This window comes from Felis catus, chromosome E3 (assembly GCF_018350175.1).
Source record: "Felis catus isolate Fca126 chromosome E3, F.catus_Fca126_mat1.0, whole genome shotgun sequence".
Classification (NCBI taxonomy): domain Eukaryota; kingdom Metazoa; phylum Chordata; class Mammalia; order Carnivora; family Felidae; genus Felis; species Felis catus.
Genome location: NC_058383.1, coordinates 36323239 through 36344161, shown reverse-complemented (window position 1 = coordinate 36344161; position 20923 = coordinate 36323239). Strand labels below are relative to the sequence as shown.

The 20923-nt window shown below is 42.7% G+C and overlaps 1 protein-coding gene across 3 annotated transcripts in view; it reads left to right on the top strand.

Moving 5' to 3' along the window:
* RBFOX1 (RNA binding fox-1 homolog 1) overlaps positions 1-20923 on the top strand; it is a 2060838-nt gene that overhangs the window by 478266 nt on the left and 1561649 nt on the right. For all 3 annotated transcript variants that reach the window (XM_045047971.1, XM_023246513.2, XM_023246510.2), the window contains one exon: positions 10793-10825. In XM_045047971.1, coding sequence (XP_044903906.1) covers positions 10793-10825 — 33 coding nt within the window. The remainder of the gene's footprint in view (positions 1-10792; positions 10826-20923) is intronic.

The following is a 20923-nucleotide window of genomic DNA, read 5'->3' as shown; positions in this document are numbered from 1 at the left end:
TACAGGTAAGGGCCTTAAAATAGAGCCTGGCACATTTTAAGCATCCATATATTAGCTATGGGTATCAATATTCTCATTAGTATCCTCATCACCAGTAGTAATAGTACATATGAAGATAACACCAGCCCTCAAATCCCATTCCTTTAACACAGTTTATTTTTTTTTCTCTTATCTGTTTAATTCAGGTGTCCTTGGTGGTCTGACCACCCTCCACAAGGTGATTCAGGGATCCAGGCTTCTTCCAGCTCACAGTGTTCCCTTCCTCTTAGCCTTAGAGGGCCCCAGAGATATTTAGGAATTCCTGGGTAAATATTCAGAAATGTATTCAGAAATGCCTGGATAGAGGTGCACTTGCCTCATAAGCTCCTTGGATTGGAAGTGACTTGCAGCAGTGTTGGTCACATTCCATTGATGAGAATGAGTCACATGGTACCGTCTAGTTGCAAGGGAGCCTGGGAAATGTAGTCCCTGGCTGGGCAGCCATTTGCCAGTGAGAATTCCACATGATGGAACAAGAAACATGAATCTTTGGTGGACTTTTATTCATTTCTGTCATTTATTAGCTGAAAGATCTAGTGGTCCTGGTCATTCTTATGCCTGCCTTTATGTGGCCCCTTTGTGTTGCCTTGTAGTTTTCATGACCATGTTCTACTCTTCTTGGGTCCAAAAAAGGGACTTGGTTGGCATAGCGCTCTCAGAATCTGTGGGACAGAAGGAGAAAAGGTTGGAAAGAGGCAAGAACCAAACTAGCTCTGGAGTTCACTGGTTCCCTAGGGGTCTGGGAATCACCAATCCCTGGGGAAGATATCATTAGGAAAAGGAGTTCTTGTAAGGAGGGATATTCTCCTAGCAGAACTGGTTTGGGGAGAACCCCATCATTCATGGGATATATGTACACCAGCCCTTTGTTTCTGCCCTCATGTCACTGATTCAAAAGTTAGGATCTCAGGAGAGAGGGGGACAGTGCTTGGACATGTGTATATCCTCGTTGTCCTGGGGGATTGAGAAGAAGCATCCAGCCTCAAGATCCTCAACCTTGTCTGCTCATCAGAGTCCTGGGAGAGCTTTAATGAGTACCATTGGCCAGTACCCTCCCCACATCAACAAAATCAGGATGCCTGGGGCTAGATCCCGGACAAACAGCATTTTGTCCTGCTTTCTGTGACTCCAAACTGCAGTCAGCATTAAGTGTGGAAAGGACCGCCTCAATTCACCTCCTCAGTGAGACCACACAAACATAGAGAAGAGGTGATTTCTCAGAATGGAAATTGAGATGTTTTTAAGAAAAGAGAAGAGGGGCGCCTGGGTGGCTCAGTCGGTAGAGCGTTCAACTTCAGCTCAGGTCACGATCTTGCAGTCTGTGAGTTCGAACCCCGCATCGGGCTCTGGGCTGATGGCTCAAAGCCTGGAGCCTGCTTCCGATTCTGTGTCTCCCTCTCTCTCTGCCCCTCCCCTGTTCATGCTCTGTCTCTCTGTGTGTCTCAAAAATAAATGAACATTAAAAAAAACATTTAAGAAAAGAGAAGAGGTACTGGGAACCAAAAATGACAAGTGTTGTGAATTGTGCCCTGCATTCCCTTCCCCAACATAAAAACATTCAAGATCAGTGTGTGCTTTCCTCAACCTCCACCTAGTCCCTTACTCTTGTCCAGGTGTTATGCCCTCTCCCCTCTCCAAGCCTTATATGCATTTTCACAGAGGACAGAGTTAGGGCTTTTTAACCTGAGTGAAAGCATCGCCAATTATGGGATTCCAGCCACCATGACCATGAAGAAAGGAGATACCGGGTAGAAAAGGAGGGAGTGAGGAGTTCAGGGATGTTTCCATAGCAATTCAAATTTTACCATAAGGGCTTTGGAAGGAAGGGCTATTACAGCTAGGGTACCACCTGTGCTGCTCTCCATCTGTGGCTGATGGTGAAGAAGGGAAGGGAATGGATTTGGAGTCAGGCCAATCTGAGCTCACATTCCTACCCTCACTCTTAATTGCTACATTGTCTGGAAAAGTTTCCTGACTTATCTGGGCTCTTAGGTCCTACAACATTGCTAAAAGGGTCATAATAACCCCTACCCAGCAGGCTTTGAAGACTGAATGAGGGAGTATAAACAAAACTCACAGCACAGTGCCTGATACGTGAAGTGTAATACAAAACCAGTGTTAGGTCTCATTGTGCCATTTCAAATCACATAGCCTAGATCCTCTGTAGAATCACTAATCCCTGGGGGAAGATATTATTAGGAAAAGGGTAGAATATTTGAAAGTTTTGAAAGGATTGGCAGGAACTAGATGGCATCTAAATAATAACTTTGTGTAATTTTTTTTTTTTTTTTTTTTTTTTTTTTTTACTGGAGAAAACTTGGAAAACACCAGAGAGAAAGAAGAAAATGAAATATCCAGTTTTACCTCCCAAAGAAAAACACTGCTAATTATTTTTGGGGAAATAATTATGAAAATTTCCAACATTTCTCTTATTCGTGTTTTAACATAATTGAAATCATGGGGTATATGTCATTTACATTCTGGGTTTTTTTTTCCTTAATATATAAGCATTTTCCCGTGTTATTTCAAACTTTGCGTAAGCATCACTTCAACAGGAATACAGTAGTCCCTGAAAAGGGGATGACTCACTAAGGTGAGTCAATCCCCTGTTGTTAGGTACCTAGGTAGTTGCCATTACACAAATGTTACAAAGCATTCTTTTGTGCCACAAACTTTTGCTGTATTTCCAATGTGTGATTAGGAGAGATTCCCAGGAGCCAAGAGCTATTGGGTCAAAGAGAAAGAAGAGTTTTAAAACATCTTTATATTTCCAGATTTCTGAGCTAAATTTGAAAACAGACCCATATTAGCCTTTTTAAACTTTGTAGCCTAACCTCAGAAAGCAACAGGGCCTCTCTGCAAGAGACACAGATGGCAGCAGCTTACCCCCAAAGATTATAGGATCTGGTGGGAATGGGCTCAGGAAGCCCCAGCATCCCCTCCTGACACCAGCCCAGCCTCCTATGTGCCTCATAATTAAGCTTCAGATAATGTTTGCAATCTCTCAGTGTTTTCCAGCACGTGTCAGGGTGACTGATGGGCTCGTCACAGCTCAGACAGCCATCATCGTAGTGCTGTAACTACTTTAACCTTCTTAACACACTAACTTCAAGGGCAAACCAAGGGCAGAGATTTGTCAGCCCCTTCCTGCTCAGCCTCCCTACCATGGACGGCCTTTTCCTTTCCTCTCCCTGCCCTCCATCCTCTTGCTGCTCTCAATATCATCCACAAGATAGACCTAAGGCAGTTGTTTAACACCATAAGTAAAACTATTCTTAGGTTACAAGCTGCCAGAATTTTGAAGCAAGTGCATGTAAATATTTCATTTCTGACACTGAAAGTTATTAAGAGAAACCTTGTGCATTTTCTAGAAGAATTTTAAGAGACGTTTATTCATTGGGCATGTCTGGAGCCTGTGGAATTTGTTTGGGGGGGTGTTGAATATCATCTGTGAATGGGTTCTTTCCTTTTTTACACTCACATTTGAAAATCTGGGCTGAGTTATGGTGCCTCAGTGGCTGGAACCAAGTTCTGGGCTAGAAGGGAGGAGAGGGATGGCAGGGAGAGAGGAAGCTGCTTGCTTTCAAAAATACCCCTTTGGGTAGTCTGTTCACCGGCTGTTCCATGAAGTGCAGTGAAGTTTAAAATACCAGGTGTTAGGATTGCTGCTGTTACAGTTGCTATACCAAACTCATCGAAATGACAGCCGTCTTATCTCCAATTCCAACTCCATACCAGACATATCCATGAATCCACACCAAAAAAGGCAGTGAGATAGAGTTTTGTGTCCATTTTCTGAATGAGGAAACTGAGGCTCAAAGAAGTAAAGTTACTTTCCCTTGGCCATGCACACAGATTGTAAATGGTAGAGCAAGGATTTACAAAGCCCAGGGATTTCTGATTCCAGAGCAACCCATATACATTTTGCCAGCTGGAAATCAAATTGAGCTCACCGAACATCTTCACTTGACAGTAAATCTGGAGTATTGCATGTATAAATGCACAACGAACAGCACAGTGCATGTGGTTCTGTGAAAGGAATGATAAACCCAGCATTTACTATGTGCCGGGGACCGTGTCAAGGGCTTTGAATGTATGTTTTTGGTTAATTCTTAAAATGATCTTAAAAAACACATTTTCTCTTTTGTAAGTGTACAATTACAGGTTTGGGGAGGATAAGTACCTTTTCTTGTGATCATCTGTTGTTGTGTGTCAAAGTATCCTAAAACCTAGTGGCTCAAAACAGCATCCATTTATTATAGCTCAAGATTTTTTGAGTCTGAAATCCAGGCATGGTGTGCCAGACATGAATTGACTGAAATTTCTTGGTGGCATTCATCTGCCAGATGGATAGCTTGGAGGGTCCAAGATGGCCTCTCTTATGTGGCTGGCACTCTGGCCAGGGAGGCTGGAAGTTTAGGCTTACCTGGAACTCTCCATCACAGTGTCTCAATGTGGCTTCTCCCAGGGGCTTCCGGGTAGTTGAACCTCTGACATGGCATCTGGGGGCACTCAGAGAGGGTTGCCATGGATACTAGCGGAAGATGTCAGTCTTTTATGGCTGAGCCCAGAACTGAAATAACATCCCTTCTGCTCTAATCTGTGGGTCAAGGTAGTTTTAGAGCCCACCCATATTCATGGGTTGGGAACAAAGACCCCACCTTTCAGTGGAAGAAGTACCCAAAAACATTTGGCCAGTTTCAATCCCTACATGTGCCCAAGATGACATATCTGGAAAGTGGTAGAAATAGGTATTGAACCCAGGACTTGACTCTACAACCAGCCTTAGAGTCCCTAGCATCCAGAGAATATGACCATTGCAGGTAGAGATGCCAGTGTTTACTATTTAAGAGATAACATAAAACCAACACCACCATGGGGAAGAGAAGTAAACTCTCAGATGAGGGAAGTGACCTCACTGCCACTCAGCTGCTGAGTGGCAGGAGCCCCATTTGTCTTATTTCACAGCCCAAGAATGTTTCTGCTTCATTACTCTTTGATGATAGCACCTGAAGGTATTCTGTGTACACCAGTGAAAACAACCCAGAGACTCAGTGAGTTCAAGTAAAGAGTTGACTCAATTTGGTGAAAAATTCAAAACTTGTTGCTGGCCCCGTTGGTCAAGGTGACTGAAATGTTTCCTGTTATCCCAGAATAGATCCTTAGGATCATATCTGAATACAAAGGAGTGCTGAGCATCTCTTATATTTGAGAGAGGGCCAAACACAAGGGCTGAGATACCTCCTCAGGTCTCTTTCAGAGGAACAAGCTAGGTCTGCTATAGATACAGAAGGTCAGAGGTTCTAAGGAGAGAGAGAATGATCAGTGTCAACTTGGAGAAAAGCTGAATTCTGAGGGGATCTTTTGTAGATATTGGGGAGTGAGCAGTAAGACTGTGTGCTTATGCAGCTTCTTTGCTGATGGTCCCTTTCTGCTTATTCAAGCAGAGGGAGAAAATAAGAGAGTGGGTATGAAGGACGGGAACAGCTTCAGTCTCAGCTTTGGTCTCATGAACCAACCAGTGAGTTTCCTCAGTGTCAAGAGGATACCACAGAAGGTCAGGGTTTGAGACACCTGGCTTGTGCACCCAAGAGGACCAGCTGCAAAGTGAGGGGAACTTAGCACCAAGAGACTGAATTATGCTGACAGAATTAATCATGAGGAGAAATTGGAAGAGATTGGACAGAAGTGGATTTTCTTTTTTTTTTTTTTCAACGTTTATTTATTTTGGGGACAGAGAGAGACAGAGCATGAACGGGGGAGGGGCAGAGAGAGAGGGAGACACAGAATCGGAAACAGGCTCCAGGCTCTGAGCCATCAGCCCAGAGCCTGACGCGGGCCTCGAACTCACGGACCGCGAGATCTTGACCTGGCTGAAGTCGGACGCTTAACCGACTGCGCCACCCAGGCGCCCCCAGAAGTGGATTTTCTATCAGGGAACCATGCAGTGAAGAGGTGTGGCCAGGCCTGCTGGCTCTGCTGTCCATATTGTCCTCTTTGACATACAGAATGACGACATGTCCACACCCCCTTGCCATTGTATATGGCCACTTGACTGAGCTCTAGCCAGTAGAATGTGGGCTGCAATGCCTGACATTTCTGGGTCTGGTTCCTAAAGACCACCATTTTGTTCCTCCATATGTTTTCCTCCTCCTGGATGGCTAGTATGAAGATGACCATAGTGACCATGGAAGCCACATATTAAAGATGCAGAGCCTCTTTCAGCCTGAATCCCTGGATGATCATGTGGAGGACAGCTGGCCTGTCATGTTCTTCCACCTGGGACTATTACGTGGGCAAGAAACGAATACCCATTGTGTTGAACCATTACACATTTGGTTCTATCTGTTGCTGCAGCTTCCGTGTCCCTAGCAAATATACGAGGCCTGCACCCATAATTTCCCCAAAAAATTCATTGTGCTCCCATGAAGGTATAGAGAATCCTAGAGACCTGGGTTCAGTTCACTGCTATACCAGAAAAGTAATTTGACTTATTTGGTCCTTTTCTAGATCCATTTAAAGTGAGCTCTATGCGTTGAATCAGCTAATAAATTATTTTGTGTCCTTAAGCTATTTAGAGTTGTTTCTATCCCATGCTATCAAAAAAATAGTTTGGAACAACAGAATCCCAGATGGTATTTGGGTATCTCAGACTCAGGTGCTTAGGAGACTAAGTGGGTATGCCTGAACAGTGATCTTCCCTCAATCAATTAACTTAGTCCTGCTATCTACTCATCTGTGGGAAGACCTCGGAGGGAATCCATTATCTACATTGTGTGGGCATAATCCGTATATGGGTTTTGAAGACAGTTTTGAAGTCTGATCTGTGTTCAAAACCTGCCTCTGACACTCTATAGTGTGGAAGGGAGCTTAGCATTCCAACCTCAGCTTCCCTGTCTGAAAATGTAGCAGGAGAGCCTGCTGCTAGAGTTGAGGTGAGGATCTCGAGGTAATCATGTATGTCAGGTTCCTAGCACAAGCAAGGAGGAAACCCTTAACATCAGCCTTTGCAATTTCAAACACTTACAGAGAAATGGAAGAAGAGGAAGGAAATGATTAAAGGATGGGAAATGGCTGGAACAAAGCTTTAAGGAGTGTCCTGCCGGGAGTTTCCGGCAAGCCTTCTGTGCCTTGTTAGGGTGCACTGAATGGCTCACCTCAAACATGGCTCTAATCATATCAGGCCCCGCTGGAAACCCTCTGATGGCTGCTGCTGACAAGATAAAAGCCAAAAGCCTTCACCTGGCACTTACAGCCCCTACAGATGAGCCTCATTCATCCAGCTGGCTTCTGCAGTCCATTCTAGGTGCCTGACATACCCCAGGAGATCACAGACGGGCCCCTAGGTCTGTGGGTGCCACATTCCTGGATAAGCCCTGAGCTATGTGTGTTAGAAGTGAATCTAACATAATTAGGACTATAAAATCAACCTCCCCTCAGTGTAGTATCTAGAGGGTTCCAGTAACTTTCACCATTTGCTTCTTCTCTACTTACCTGATAGGTGGAATTATAAATCCTAAGTACTATTTGTCTTCATTTGGCCAAAAGCCACACCACTCCCTATCAATGACCATATGACCCAGTTCCTACTTTGTCATATGAATGGTGGAGAGAGTTGGGTTTAGTTCACTCTTCAGTGAGAACTAGAAACTCAGCATATTTCTAAAGTCTTATTAATATTGAGGCACCATAAATCTTTTTTTATCCTATTTTATTTTTTTAATTTGTTTAATGTTTGTTTATTTTTGAGAGAGAGGGAGTGAGTGCGAGTGGGGAAGGGGCAGAGAGAGAGAGAGGGAGACACAGAATCTGAAGCAGACTCTGGGCTTTGAGCTGTCAGCCCAGAACCCGATGTGGGGCTCAAACTCAGGAACCGTGAGATCATGACCTGAGCTAAAGTCAGAGGCTTAACTGACTGAGCCACCCAGGCACCCCAATTTTTTATCCTATCTTAAATTTATGTTTATTTTGACAAGTAATATCTGGGTACATTCTCACTGAAAAAATTTCAAACAATTTGGAAAAAGAAAGTTCCCCACAACTTTTTTCAACCCATCAATTATCAGTCAAGTTCCAGTTTCTTCCTCAGAGGTAGACCTTTGTTAGCTTAATGAGTATTCCTCCTAGACATTTTTCAGACATATATCTATGTGCAGGGAGGCAGGGAGGAGATGAGGAATGTATAATGCATGTAGACTTGAGGGTTTTTTTTAGAGATTGGTACAATTTTGTGTCCTGTTCCCCATCTTTTCTTTTTCATCAATAGCATGTGCTGTCCAGTTTTTCATGTCAGAACACTACAAGAAACATAATATTCTAACTGTGTGTAATATTTTACAATATGGATGTACCATAATTGGTTTGGCTTAGAGGATCATAAATTTGGAGTCCCCAACAGCTACATCCAGAGTACATATGTGCTTTGTTTGGCCAGAACCATAGCTACCCTGTTTTAAATTAAATCCAATGGATTCAGGTAGAGTAGGCAATCTCTGATTTCCACACAGGCCCCACCATTCCCTATTATCTTACAGGCAGCCCACTTTATACATTTTGATTACTTCCCTGACCCCTGCAGGCATTTGAGTATTCAAACTCAGTGTTTTAGTCATTCTTTCATTTGTGGATGTTTAAAAATTTTTAGAAATGTATTGTTATCTTGAACAATGCTGCAATCAATAGCCATATCGATGCCTCCCTCTATATATTTACCTAAGGTAGATGTAAGAATTGGATTTGCACAAAATCAGGAGACACACAGGTTAGGAGACACACACTAAAATTATAAAGTGGAGAAAATCCAGGTCAGCTGAGAACTGTGTGGTCCAAGTGCTCCGTGAAGCATGGAGAGAGACATACTGCTTAAGACCTGTAGCTGCTAAATATCATGCTCCCCTTTCATATTCCCACTGGTTTTTAGCAGGGAAATGCATGTCTCTGCAGGTGTACACACACACACACGCACACACACACATGCACACGCACATACACACACACACACACACACACACACACACACACACACACACACACACACGAGATTGTGTAGCATCCAGAGCATCTGTGGCCAATTGCTTGGGAATCAGCTCTTCTCCCAGCCCCAGTTCTGAAAGGGCTCCAGAGCAGAGGCCAGGAGCAGAGAGGCTCTGAGCTCTGACATTGATTACACCTTGGAGCGTTTCTCCAGGCCTGGCCCCTGGATTCGTGGTTTGGCAAGCTTCAGGCCGTGGCTAATGGACTCTCTTGGCTGAGGTCATTTGAAGGCTGGCCTCCCATTTAGGAGGCTAATGATGCGTGAAGCTGCCCACTGGGCAGCAAGTAGCTCTGTCTGAGCTACTTCTGGGCCTAATGTTTAGATGAGGGCTAGACTTGATACCTTGAGGTGAGCGTGGGAGAGGTGCTGCTGGGAGCTGGGCCAGTATGAGCTTCAGGGACTGGTCAGCTAATTTAGGAAGACGTAGGTTCCTAAGCATTTTGTTGGAGTCACAACTGTGAGCTAGTATTGATCAGTATCTTAGTGTGGGCTGCCATAACAAAATACCATAGCCTGGGTGGATTGAACAACAGAAAAATTTATTTCTCACAGTTCTGGAGACTGGAAGTCCAAGGTCAAGGTACCAGCAGAGTTGGTGTCTGGTGAAGGCTGTCTCCTTGGGTTACAAATGGCCTCCTCCTTTTTCTGTCCTCATATAGCCTTTCCTTAGTACATACAGGTGGAAAGAGAAAGGAAGGAAAGGGAACCCATCTCTTGGTGTCTCTTCTGATAAAGATACTAACGCCATCAAGAGGACCCAACCCTCATGACCTCATCTAAATTGAATTACCACCCAAAGGCCCCATCCCCAACTATCATCACATAGGGGGGTTAGAGCTTCATGAGTTTTAGAGTGACATAATTCGTACCATAGCTGTCTGGTAGGAAAATATGGCTGAGTTTGGTCAAGTCAACCTTGGATATGAGATAGAAAGTTTCAAGATAGAAAGCAGAAAAAAAAATCCTGTGTGCCCCTGGAGAGGAGACCCTTATACGCTTATATGAACAATGGTGGGTGGTGTCGGAATCAAATCCTTTGGTAGAGAATGGGCTGTGGGTAGGACCCTGAAAGTCCATATGATGTTATCTTGGGTTTTAATTTAATTTCCCCTACTTAATAACATTCTGGGCTTGGAAAAATTAACTTTTTAAAAATCTCATGTTATCATCTATGAAATGGGAATAATAAAAGTTGTCCTGGAGATTAAATGAGTCAGACAATAAATGTGAAGTTGGCACAATGCTTTATTTTACAATATTTTGAGGCATTTTGAAAACAGAAAACTATAGTTGCTGTAGTTTGTAGTTTTACTTTCCCATAGCACCGATGTGAAACTTTAAGCAAAAAAAAAAAAAAAAAAAAACCCTCAAAAATGTCTTCAATGCCTTTGCCTTTTTAGTGTTCATTTAATCATTATCAGTGCACGGGCATTGCACACAGCCCTCCCCCTTTTTTTTCTGGCAAGATGGTTATAATGTGTTGAAAATATTAATTATCTTCTTCACCTTATACACAGGACTGGAAAAACAAATCTTGTTGCTGTGCTTGGTAGAAGAAAAAGTCCCTTTGTGTGTGTGTGTGTGTGTGTGTGTGTGTCGCACTCATTGTCCCCTTGGGTCATAACAAATTATTGATGCCAGTTCCTTTAAAAAGACAATTAATCCAATTACCTTCTTGTTGAATCAATACTAATGTCTTTTTTTTTCTTTAACTTTCAGGTTTCGACAAGCCTGGCTGCCAGCAAAGTTGAGGTAGGAAATGTGGTTTTGCTATCTCTTTGGAGGACATTTTGATGTGGTTTTCTTCTGTGATGCAGTGAAATAGGTATCCTAGCTGTGATCTGCTCTGTGCAGTCTCCTGGTTGTTTGGATGGGGTGTTGTTAATTGGCTAGTTTCCGTGGTGCTGTGTTTGGGGTTGAAGAGGTATGCGCTGAGTAGTCCTGTAAAGGTGGTTTGTGGTTTCAAAGTCAGGTGTCCTGTTTGATTCTGTCTTGGTGACTTCAGAGTCTGTCTGTATGTACACATTATGATTCCAGCTCCATTAAGATAAGCCTTGCTTTGGCAGCGAGACCTCCTTCTGTCTCTGTGCTCTTCTCCCATTTCCTCTCTCCTCTTCCTCTCCCTACTCAACCTCTGAGGCACCAAGGGAACTGTGGCTGGTGCTGGTAAGTGATAAAAAAAGATACTGGTCAGAGGTCACCAGCAAGATGACCATCATTGGGACTTGTATGTGATGTCATTTAATGAGTATCTCCAAAATATATCCAGTGCCACAGGGCACTCAGGCTCCTAATCCCAAGTTATTGTGTGGGTAAAACAAGAAACATTGACCTCAGCTTAGGAGCCTGGGTTCTTTGTGGCCTTGTGCATCACTGTAACTTCTAAGACTCACCCTCCTGGTGTGCCCAATGAGGATAATAACATCTCCTTTGGATCCGTAACTTGGGTGTGGAGGCAGATTCTGTCATGGTTCTACAAAATGTAAGGGGAGACCATTGTCAAATAGTGGAAGCCCCAGGTGAATATCTGCATCCTTGGATGCAATAGTTTGGTGTGCAAAAGTTTTCCAGGAACTGATGTGCATTGGTGGTGTAAATGTTACTTTGGATGCCTAGTGAGGCAGATATTTGGGAAGCAGATCATTTGGAGGGTAATGGAATGGGGAACAAAAGGAAGGGGTGGCGGTAAGGAGCCACTAGTATCACCTGCTTTCCATGATCTTGTGACCAATGACTCAAGCCAGTCATTTACCTCCCCAAACTTAGTTTCCTTGTTTTCAGAATGAGAATGATAATACACATCACATGAGGTTTTTGAGAGCATTAAAATGGCATTGACAGTGTTTACTCTTTTAGTCTGCTGTAACTAGAAATCTACTTTTTGTGTATTCAGCATGAATATATGTAAGGCTTTACACGTATCATCTTATAAAATCCTTATGAAATCTTGTGATGTACACACTATTATAATCTTTATTTTACAGAGGATTAAATGCAGTCTCAGAAAACACAGTAGCTTTCCCAGTCATTCAACTAGTGAGTGATAGAGCCAGGATTCAAGGTGGGGTACAAAGTATTGGCTCTTAACTGCCATGCTATGTGTCTTTGTTCAGGCTGCTGTAACGTGATCACATAGAATGGGTGGTTTAAACAGCAGGAACTAATTTCTCACAGTTATGAAGGTTGGGAAATCCAAGGTCAAAGTGCTGGCAGATCTGATGTCTGGTGAGGATGCTCTTCCTGGTTTGCAAGATAGCCACCTACTGGTTGTATCTTTGTGTGGCCAGAGAGCAGAGAGAGGAAGCAAACTCTTCTGTCTCTTCTTAGAAGGGCACTAATCCCATTCATAAGGGCTTCACCCTTCTGATCTGATCACTCACAAAGGCCCCACCTCCTAATACCATTGCACTGGAGGTTAGGATTTTAACCTATGAATTTTGGGAGGACACAAACATAAAATTCCCCAACACTACATAAACCTGGTGCATAGTGGGTGTTCAGTAATTGTTAGCAATGTCAATCCTTAAGGGCCAGTCCTGCTTTCTAGATCATACCCGAATGCCTGTCCAGCCTCTCTGGTCAGCACCACGGACAGCTGCCTGTTTCTTGGACCTTCCGTCTTGCATTCCCTTAAAGGGTCTCACATTTGTGTCCCATTTGGCGATTTAAAACAAACAACAATAAAAACACCTTTACATATGTTATCCTTTTTCAATTTCACAGAAATGGCGTATGGGAAGATATTGTTCCTGCCATTTTCAGATTTAAAAATGAAGTTTTAATGATCTGGTAATTCCATGCCTACTTGTGTGCCCAAGAGAAATGAACGCTTATGCCCAGCAAAAAATGTCCACAGGAATTTTATCATAGTCAAAAACTGTAAACAAACCACATGTCCATTAATAGGACAATAGATAAATAAACTGTGGTATATCCACGCAATGAGTACAAGACAGCAATGAAAAAGAATTTTTATATATCTATGAAACAGCAATCTCAGAAACATGTTGAGTGAAAAAAATGAGAATGACAGATTACACTGTGATTTTATTAACATGCATTTAAAACCAGCACTCCTCTCTGGTGATAAAAGTTAACAATAGTAGTTACCACTTGAAGGTGCTGACTGAGCAGAGGCTCAAGAGAAGTTCTTGGGATGATGGAGATACTCATCACTGTTACCTGGATGTGGTTACACAGGTAACCAGCACATGTAGAATTTATAGAGTGCCATGTTAAAATTATGCACTTTATAGTATGAAATTTGTATACTAAGAGGAGGAGGAAGAGGAGGAGAAAGGAAAGGAAAGGAAAGAAAATACAAACATTAAAAATATAAAACAGGATAATGAAAAAAAAAAGGATGATCAGGTGGAAAAGGTGGGATAAAAGTGTAGGAATGCTCAACATATAGACAAAACTGTAGATCAAAAAAACACCGAAATTCACTCACTCATCCCTTGCTTCCTTCCTTCATTTTTGCTCCAGATTCTATTTCCCAGATGGAACAGGTTTTAAAAAAACACACGAAACTTTTTCTCCTAATGATTGTTTCTAAGACTAAATTGTAATTGCTGTAACCTGATCATATTTTTTGCACTACTGCAGGGAGGTAACCTTTTATTAATTGAATTTCTAATGGCAATTCATCAAAGGGAGCGATCACCGTTATTTAATGCATGATCCATATTCATGGCATGTTCTGTTAGGTAAATAATAGTGGCTCTGGGAAGGTGCTTCTGTGAGGTCTTTTCCTTCTCAAATGACTTTCTTTTTTCCTAAGTACAAACAGTTGTAATTTAAGCAGAACAAACCCCACCTGTGGAGGAGTCATTGGTTAAAGGGAGACAAGAAGAATTACAAACCCACAGAATCAGTGAGAATGAATGGCTTTGCCAGTTCCCTTTCTCTCTACAGATTGACAGTGAATATGTGAATAACGTTTGCTAAATCTGGACTTTGAAAACATGACAGCAAGCTGTTTGTGCCAATAATTTTTCATGGCATATGCCACCCCTCCCCGCACCACACACAGTTTTAATAAGGTGGCACATGGACTATTGAGAAATGTTAAAACCCTGCAGAGGAAAGAGCTTTATCTTCTGACCAAATTCTGCCCAGCAATGTTTATGACAGCTGAAGAATTTATCTTAAATTCCCTCTGCTAGCCGCAAAGCACATGGCCCTTTGTCTCTGAGCAGCCTGTAAGAACCAAACTAAGATGTCACATACATAATATAACAGATAAATGGCCCAATTTCCATGTCCACATGATGAATGGAATGCAAGTTCAGCACACACATATTTGCACATTAATTGGCCCTGCATGGTTCCATTTTGTTCCTAAGTTGCTACTGTATGTCTCGTGGTCTCCTTCCCCTTCAGAATCATTAAGCTTGTTTTATCGCACAAATGCATACACATTTCCCCCCTATTTATCGTCACGCAGCTTGCCCTGCTGAGAGAGAACCAAGTAACCTGGGCATAGCCATCGGATTGCAAATGCCTACATCTGAGTTCTCTCCACCACCAACTGCACATTAACACAAAGATCTGAGACCCAGCCCCACAGTTGGTTATGCTGACAGGCAAACAAAGGAGGTTGCAAGCGAGGATGTTTGGAAAAAAAATCATTTCTATTCAGTTAGCAGTTGGTTTCTTGCCTCACCTTAATGATTTCCTGTTGATAGTTTAATGGCAATATAAACCCAGTGGAGGGCCTCAATTTTGATAAATTGGCCTGCTCCTATTTCATGGCAAAGGAACCGGACTGAGATTGATTGATATTATAGTTTTGCCATCCCAAATAATTGCAGTGGCCAACAGTGCAGGTGGTAAAGCCCAGGGGCCTTTAGGAAACGTAGGTAGAACCTCCCTCCCACTAATCCTTTTTTCCTTCCAGAAGGAAACTTTATCCCAGGCCAAGGAATCATTTATTTTTCCTGTCTCAACCCTGAGTCTCAGGGCTTCAGAGCCCTGTATGCGCTCTGGCCCGTGTGGGGAGAAACCAGTACTTTGAAAAGGGACTGAGTTTCTTTGTGGGCAAAAGATCAATCCTGGCCATTTCAGGTCACCTGAGAAGCCAGAATATTTTATAAAGAAAAGCTGAGCTATTGCATGGACAAGGTTACAGTGCAAAGAACGCGAGCGTTGAAGTCTCTTCGATGATGTATGAATCATGAGTCCACATCTTACAAGTCAGGTGCCTATGGGCAAGTCACTTGCCTGCCAAATAAGTTTCTCATCCTTAAATTGGGGAAAATTAAACCACCCCAAAGGTTGGTTTGAATTTTAGAGCTTGATAATCTATATGCATTGCCTAAGATAGTACCTGTCACAAAATAAATATTCATCATTTATTATTTTATTTCCTCACACAACTCCTGTCTTTTATCTATTGTATAAAGCAAGACAGTGTATAAATAAGCTCATTCAAAATTTACTTTGAGACCTGTAACTTTGAAAACTTGCTGTGAAGGTTTTGTACCATGGCTGACCCAGACCCTAGCCAGGCAGAAGTTGAGTTACATGGCTTAATTCATATTAGAGTTCATGGCCCCTTTCTCTCTACCAAAAACAAGATCCACTTGAAGATTAGCAACTTTCCAATGGGCACTCTTGGCCTTGTCTGATTTTACCTAATTACACTTTGATAGTCCTCCCTGTCCTTGAAGCCAGCTTAAAACAATATTTTACAGAACCTTAACAATCACCTGGCTTTAACTCAAGGGCCTAAAATTCTCAGTTGGAGATATTGTTGGCATGGTTTTAATTTGATGGATATTTACCTGACAGCATTTATATACTAGGCACAGCACTAGGCACTGGACACATGTAGAACTTTGATGTGCAGTCACACCCGCAAAGAACACATGTTCCAAAGTGGGGTGGGAGGGTTATATCCTAAATCCTATGGTCTCCATTGTTTTATGAGCACCAGAGTATTCACAAGAGTGAAACTCTCTCCTTAAGCTGTACTCCATATTTGGGAAGTTTTGAATCTGAGTTCAAATGTCAGTAAGTTAGATAGGAGTGAGGTATCTATGGAGGCTTCCCATATAAAGACTGGAGCCTTGAAAAGTAAATTAGGTCATCATCTAGTAAAGAAAAGTGGAGAACATGAGAAAAGGTACAGATGGCAAAGAGTTCGCATGGTCAAGGAATGAGCATTAAAGGGAGTGTGGGAGCAGCAAAGGAGAGTGGAAGTGATCATAGTGAACACGCAGAAACCAAGGCCAAGTATCCTCACGCAAGTCAAAGAGGAAGAGGTTACACGGAAGAGGTGAGGGTACTGAATAATTCACTAAGGTCAAGGAGAGTGAGCACTGGACTGATGGCACTGGGTTTGGCAAGTATACAATCCTCAGTGTTCTCAACAACAACCTTCCCATTGTAGGTTGTGGAAATAGAAGTTAAATTTGGTGGCTTAAGGAATAAATGGAAAGAGAAGACACGTAAGCACAGTATATACCAGCCTTTCAAGGGCCAAGTGACTGAGCCAAGCGAATGATAGCCTCTTTGATGTGAAGGAATTTTGAAGATGGCAGAGGCTTGGGTGTATTATAGCTCTGGAGGACAGGCCTCAGAGGTTATGAGGATAGGATCAGAGCATAGATGGGGTTTACCCACTGATGGTGACCAAAGTATCCCTGAGGGTATGTGCTTGGATCCCCATTGTGTCACCAGGGCTCAGCACCTGTGCCAGAGAACTTTGGTATTAATGGGACTGAAAAAAGGACATTTTTCCTCTGTGACATTGAGAAACAGAAAACGGAGAGTAAGTATGGATAAATTTGAAGGAAGAGAAATTGAAAGCTGTTATGCCTGAAGCTTTCATTGTCCCAGCGAATAGTAGGGGAAAATTTATGTGCTGAGAATAAGGGGAGCAGAGGTAAAATTGGTGGTTAAAGAGGAAAGATAAGCAGAAGGAGGGAACATGGTGGTGGGAGGCTGATTGATTAGGGAGTTCTGTCTGGCAAATCAGCATGGGTAAGCATCTGAGCAGGAAGAGGAACAGGAACTGCCAGCAGCAGTACTGAGCACCGTGGCTGTCATTCACTACATGCGTAGCGAGTGCCAAGCACTGTGTTGTCTTCCCAACAGTCTTTCAAATGCATGTCGCTGTCTACGTTGTACGGAGAAGGAAACCAACACTGAGCGGTGGTGTAGACTGACCAAACTTAACCAAAGAATTAAACAACAGGGCCAGTGTGTGAATCAGTCTGTCTCACTGCAATGCTGGGATTGCTTCCATGGTGAACATAACCGTTGTGAGGATGTAGTGTGGAGTTCAAACCCCGGCTCCGTCATTTCTTATCTCTAGTCCCTGCTAGCGGCAAAACTCAGCGAAATTACTTAACCTTTGCATGTTTCATTTGTCTTCTCCATAGAATGAAGATAATTAAAGAATGAACCTTATAGCTTTTTTTGTGAAGGTGAAAAGGCATAATATAGGGTATGGAAGGCAATTACCATATTACCTAATGCATAAATAGCTCTTAATATATTCCAGTCATCATAGTTGTTTTTATTAGTATCATTGGGAGCTCATTCTAAGCCACAATAGGAAATAGCAGAGGAGCCAGCTAGAACCAGTTTGTAGCCTCTAAACCAAAAGGAAGCATTAGTTCCAAAGCCTTCCAAAAACACCTTACTCCATGGAAATTAATTAAGGGTTCCTGGGAAAGGTGAGCAATTGAAAAATTCTCTTTCCATTAGTTTTATCATAAAAAAAAATGGGTGTGAGTTTTTGAGGATGAGTTAGAAGGATCTCATTATTTGCATGTTGCAATGAGTTAATGAAGAAAAGTAAGTAACCAAAGGGGAAAAAAAGCACATTTTATAGACCTTATATTATTAATTTAGCCCTTACAAGAACCCTATGAAGTAAATACAATTACTGTTTTCCTGTTTTACAGATGAGCAAACTGAGGCTCAAGGTAGTTAGTTAAATGAGTCACAGAGGTAGCAGGAGGAGGATCAGGAACCACATCCATGACTGTTAGCTGAGGTGACAAGGAGGGGAAGGAGGGGAAGCTAGCAGTTACCTCTCATCTCTTGGAAGCAAAGTTTGGGCTTTTCAACTCTTGAGAGAAAAATCCAGTCTCTCCTCTTCTGAATTTTCTCTTCTTGCAAGCTTTCACAGCCGCAGCTCAACCAACCTCATTGACTCTCTGTTTTAAGATTTTGTGAGTGTTCTGTGATCACAAAACTCATTCCCACACCATGAATTATTTCGTACAGTTTTGACACCATTTATTTCCATAGCATTATACATTCCAACCTTCTGACTGTTTAAGATCAAAAGATGTGCTCCAGGCTCACATTTCACTCTCGCTCTCAGATGCAATCCACTAAATTGGACTGAACAGTGGAGGCTCCAGCCTGTCATAGTCTGTAATGTTGCATAATTCCAAGGGCTCAGCATGTTTTATCAATGGTGAAGGAGAAATGGACTTAGCCACAGTGGGAGGGCTTCTGTGGAGGAGATAGGAGAAGGCTTGGAAATAGCAGCTGAAGGGCAGTGTTGGGATGTTCAGAAGCACCCCAGGGGGGTAGGGAGTTCCACTGGTTGACTGTGGAAACGAAGGGCAAGGGCAAAGATTAACAAAGGGTCATTGATGAAGGAGGAGGTCCAAGTAGGCAACTACTTGGGTGTCTGGAACTGAGCAGACTTTGTATACATTAGCAGATGGACCTCTTTGGGGTCCATGCATTAAGTCAACAAACTTAAAGAGCATCTATTATTCTATAGCTATACCTTTAAACCCTGGTTACTTAAAATCAGTAAGACATTTTCCTGCCCTGAAAGAGCCTGTAATCAAGTTTAATATGTGGACAGGTGAACAGATGTTTTTAGCAAAGTTCTAAAGTAGAGCAGGGATCACGGAGAGAGTGAACACCTACATGGGATGATCAAGTCTCCTGGGACTCTCGAGAGACTTCCAGAAGAGGTGAGGCTTCCTTTCCCACCCACCCACCCATGTGCCCTAGCTCTAAGATCATAATGAGGTATTGAAGACTCTATACCTGGGTACCACACTCTATGGCATATTTCAGTAATCTGGAACAAGTCTGAGAAGCAGCAAAGAGACTGCTCTGGGTTGACTATGTATGTGAGTAAGAGGAGAATTGGAAAGTCACTTGGACATGTAGATTGGCATGTGATAATGGGACATTGGAAGGGACTCTTCATGACGGTGATAATGGTAGGTGCTAGTGGTGGTGAGAACAGCCAACATGTGTTGAGTGCCCACTGTATGTGAGGGAGAGTGCCAAACATTTTACATGGACTACCTTGTTTGTTCCTTCCAACAAACTTGGGTGGATGAGTGTTACTATAACCTTCATGTAATGGGTGAGAAAACCAAGGCTCACAAGAGTTGATAGGATCCATCCAAGGCCATATGGCTAGTAGACAGAATTAGTACTTGCTTCTAGGCAACTTGTCTTCTGAACTAACCGCCCAGCTAAGATGGGGGAAGCAGACTTCAAAACCCCTTTGGGTTAAAGTCTGCATTGCTCAGCACAAACCTCTCATGACAAATGATGCTCACACACTTTGGAGAAACTTCATGACTGTGTCTGATTCTCGGCACTAATGTAGCTTGACTTGGGGCTGATATCTCACTTATCTGACCAGAATGGCAATTAGGGGGGGAAAGAGTTATTGCTATTCCGGCTTCCTCTATTGAGCTATGAATAAATGATGATAGCTGTGAAATAGTGTGGTGTTTAGATCGTTTCTGGTAAATTAAAAAAAATAAAAATTGAACAAAGTGGTAATCCATGCAGCCATTTAAATAAGAGGAGTGGAACAAAATTAGTAAACTCTTTTAGTGTCTTTCTGGCCTTGTCATTCTAATGTAATTAGTCTGCAAAAATATTAATTAATACTCAAACAGCTGACACGTTTTACATGTTGATTTGGGATGTGTTAATTATGTTTTCTACTTTGCCCTCTTACTGTCCTCAGTAGCAGCATAGGCAGAATTCTGATCCTAAGGCCCCCTCCTTACAGATTGGCAGCCACGTAGATACTGAGAGCCCATGTGCTGTGCTAAGAGCTACTTGTACCTTTGGGAAGAAGGAGAGAAAATGCTGTATAGAAATGTTATGTTAGTGGTTTTAGCTAATATGGGTGCTGACTGCAAACACAGTATCCCAAGAAGGTTTCTTGAGTTCCAATGAGTCACTGCTGTTCTGGGTCAGCAGGGTTTTCAGATAGTAAGCCAAAGCTGGAAAGAGGGACTGCTGAGCACCTTTCCTTGAATTGCATTCAGTCCTCATACTGGAATCTTCCCAGATCTTGCAAATGGATTGCATACACCTGTACCGGAGGAAGGTGCTGAATTTTTGGCGTGTCTCATGGCAGATCACCGTTGCCATGATTAGGGGTTATCGTCCGTTGCTCTGTGGTTTTCTTAAACATTAGTCAGGAGAGGCTAGGCTGTGCTGAAGTCACAGGTAAAGCAGGAAGTCTCAGTGGCTTGCCCATCAGAGATTTACTTGTCGCCCATGCTGCATGTGCAGTCAGCATTGGGTGACTCTCCATAGAGGGATCAACCAGCACAGTCTGCTTCTACCTGTGGCTGCCTCGTGTCAACACACACCTCTGCCATCAATGTGGCAGGGAGCTAAAGAGAACACGGAATCTCTCTTGTGTTTTTCATCATCTTAGTACACAAATCAGATACATCACTTTCACCCACAGTCTGCCACCTAAAACTCATCCCACAGCACTTATTGCAAGGGCTCTGGGATATGTGGGGAACACAGGAATATTCCATAAGAATTAAATGCTTGCCCCAGTGTGATAATGATGACGGTAATCATGTTGAGTGTCATCCC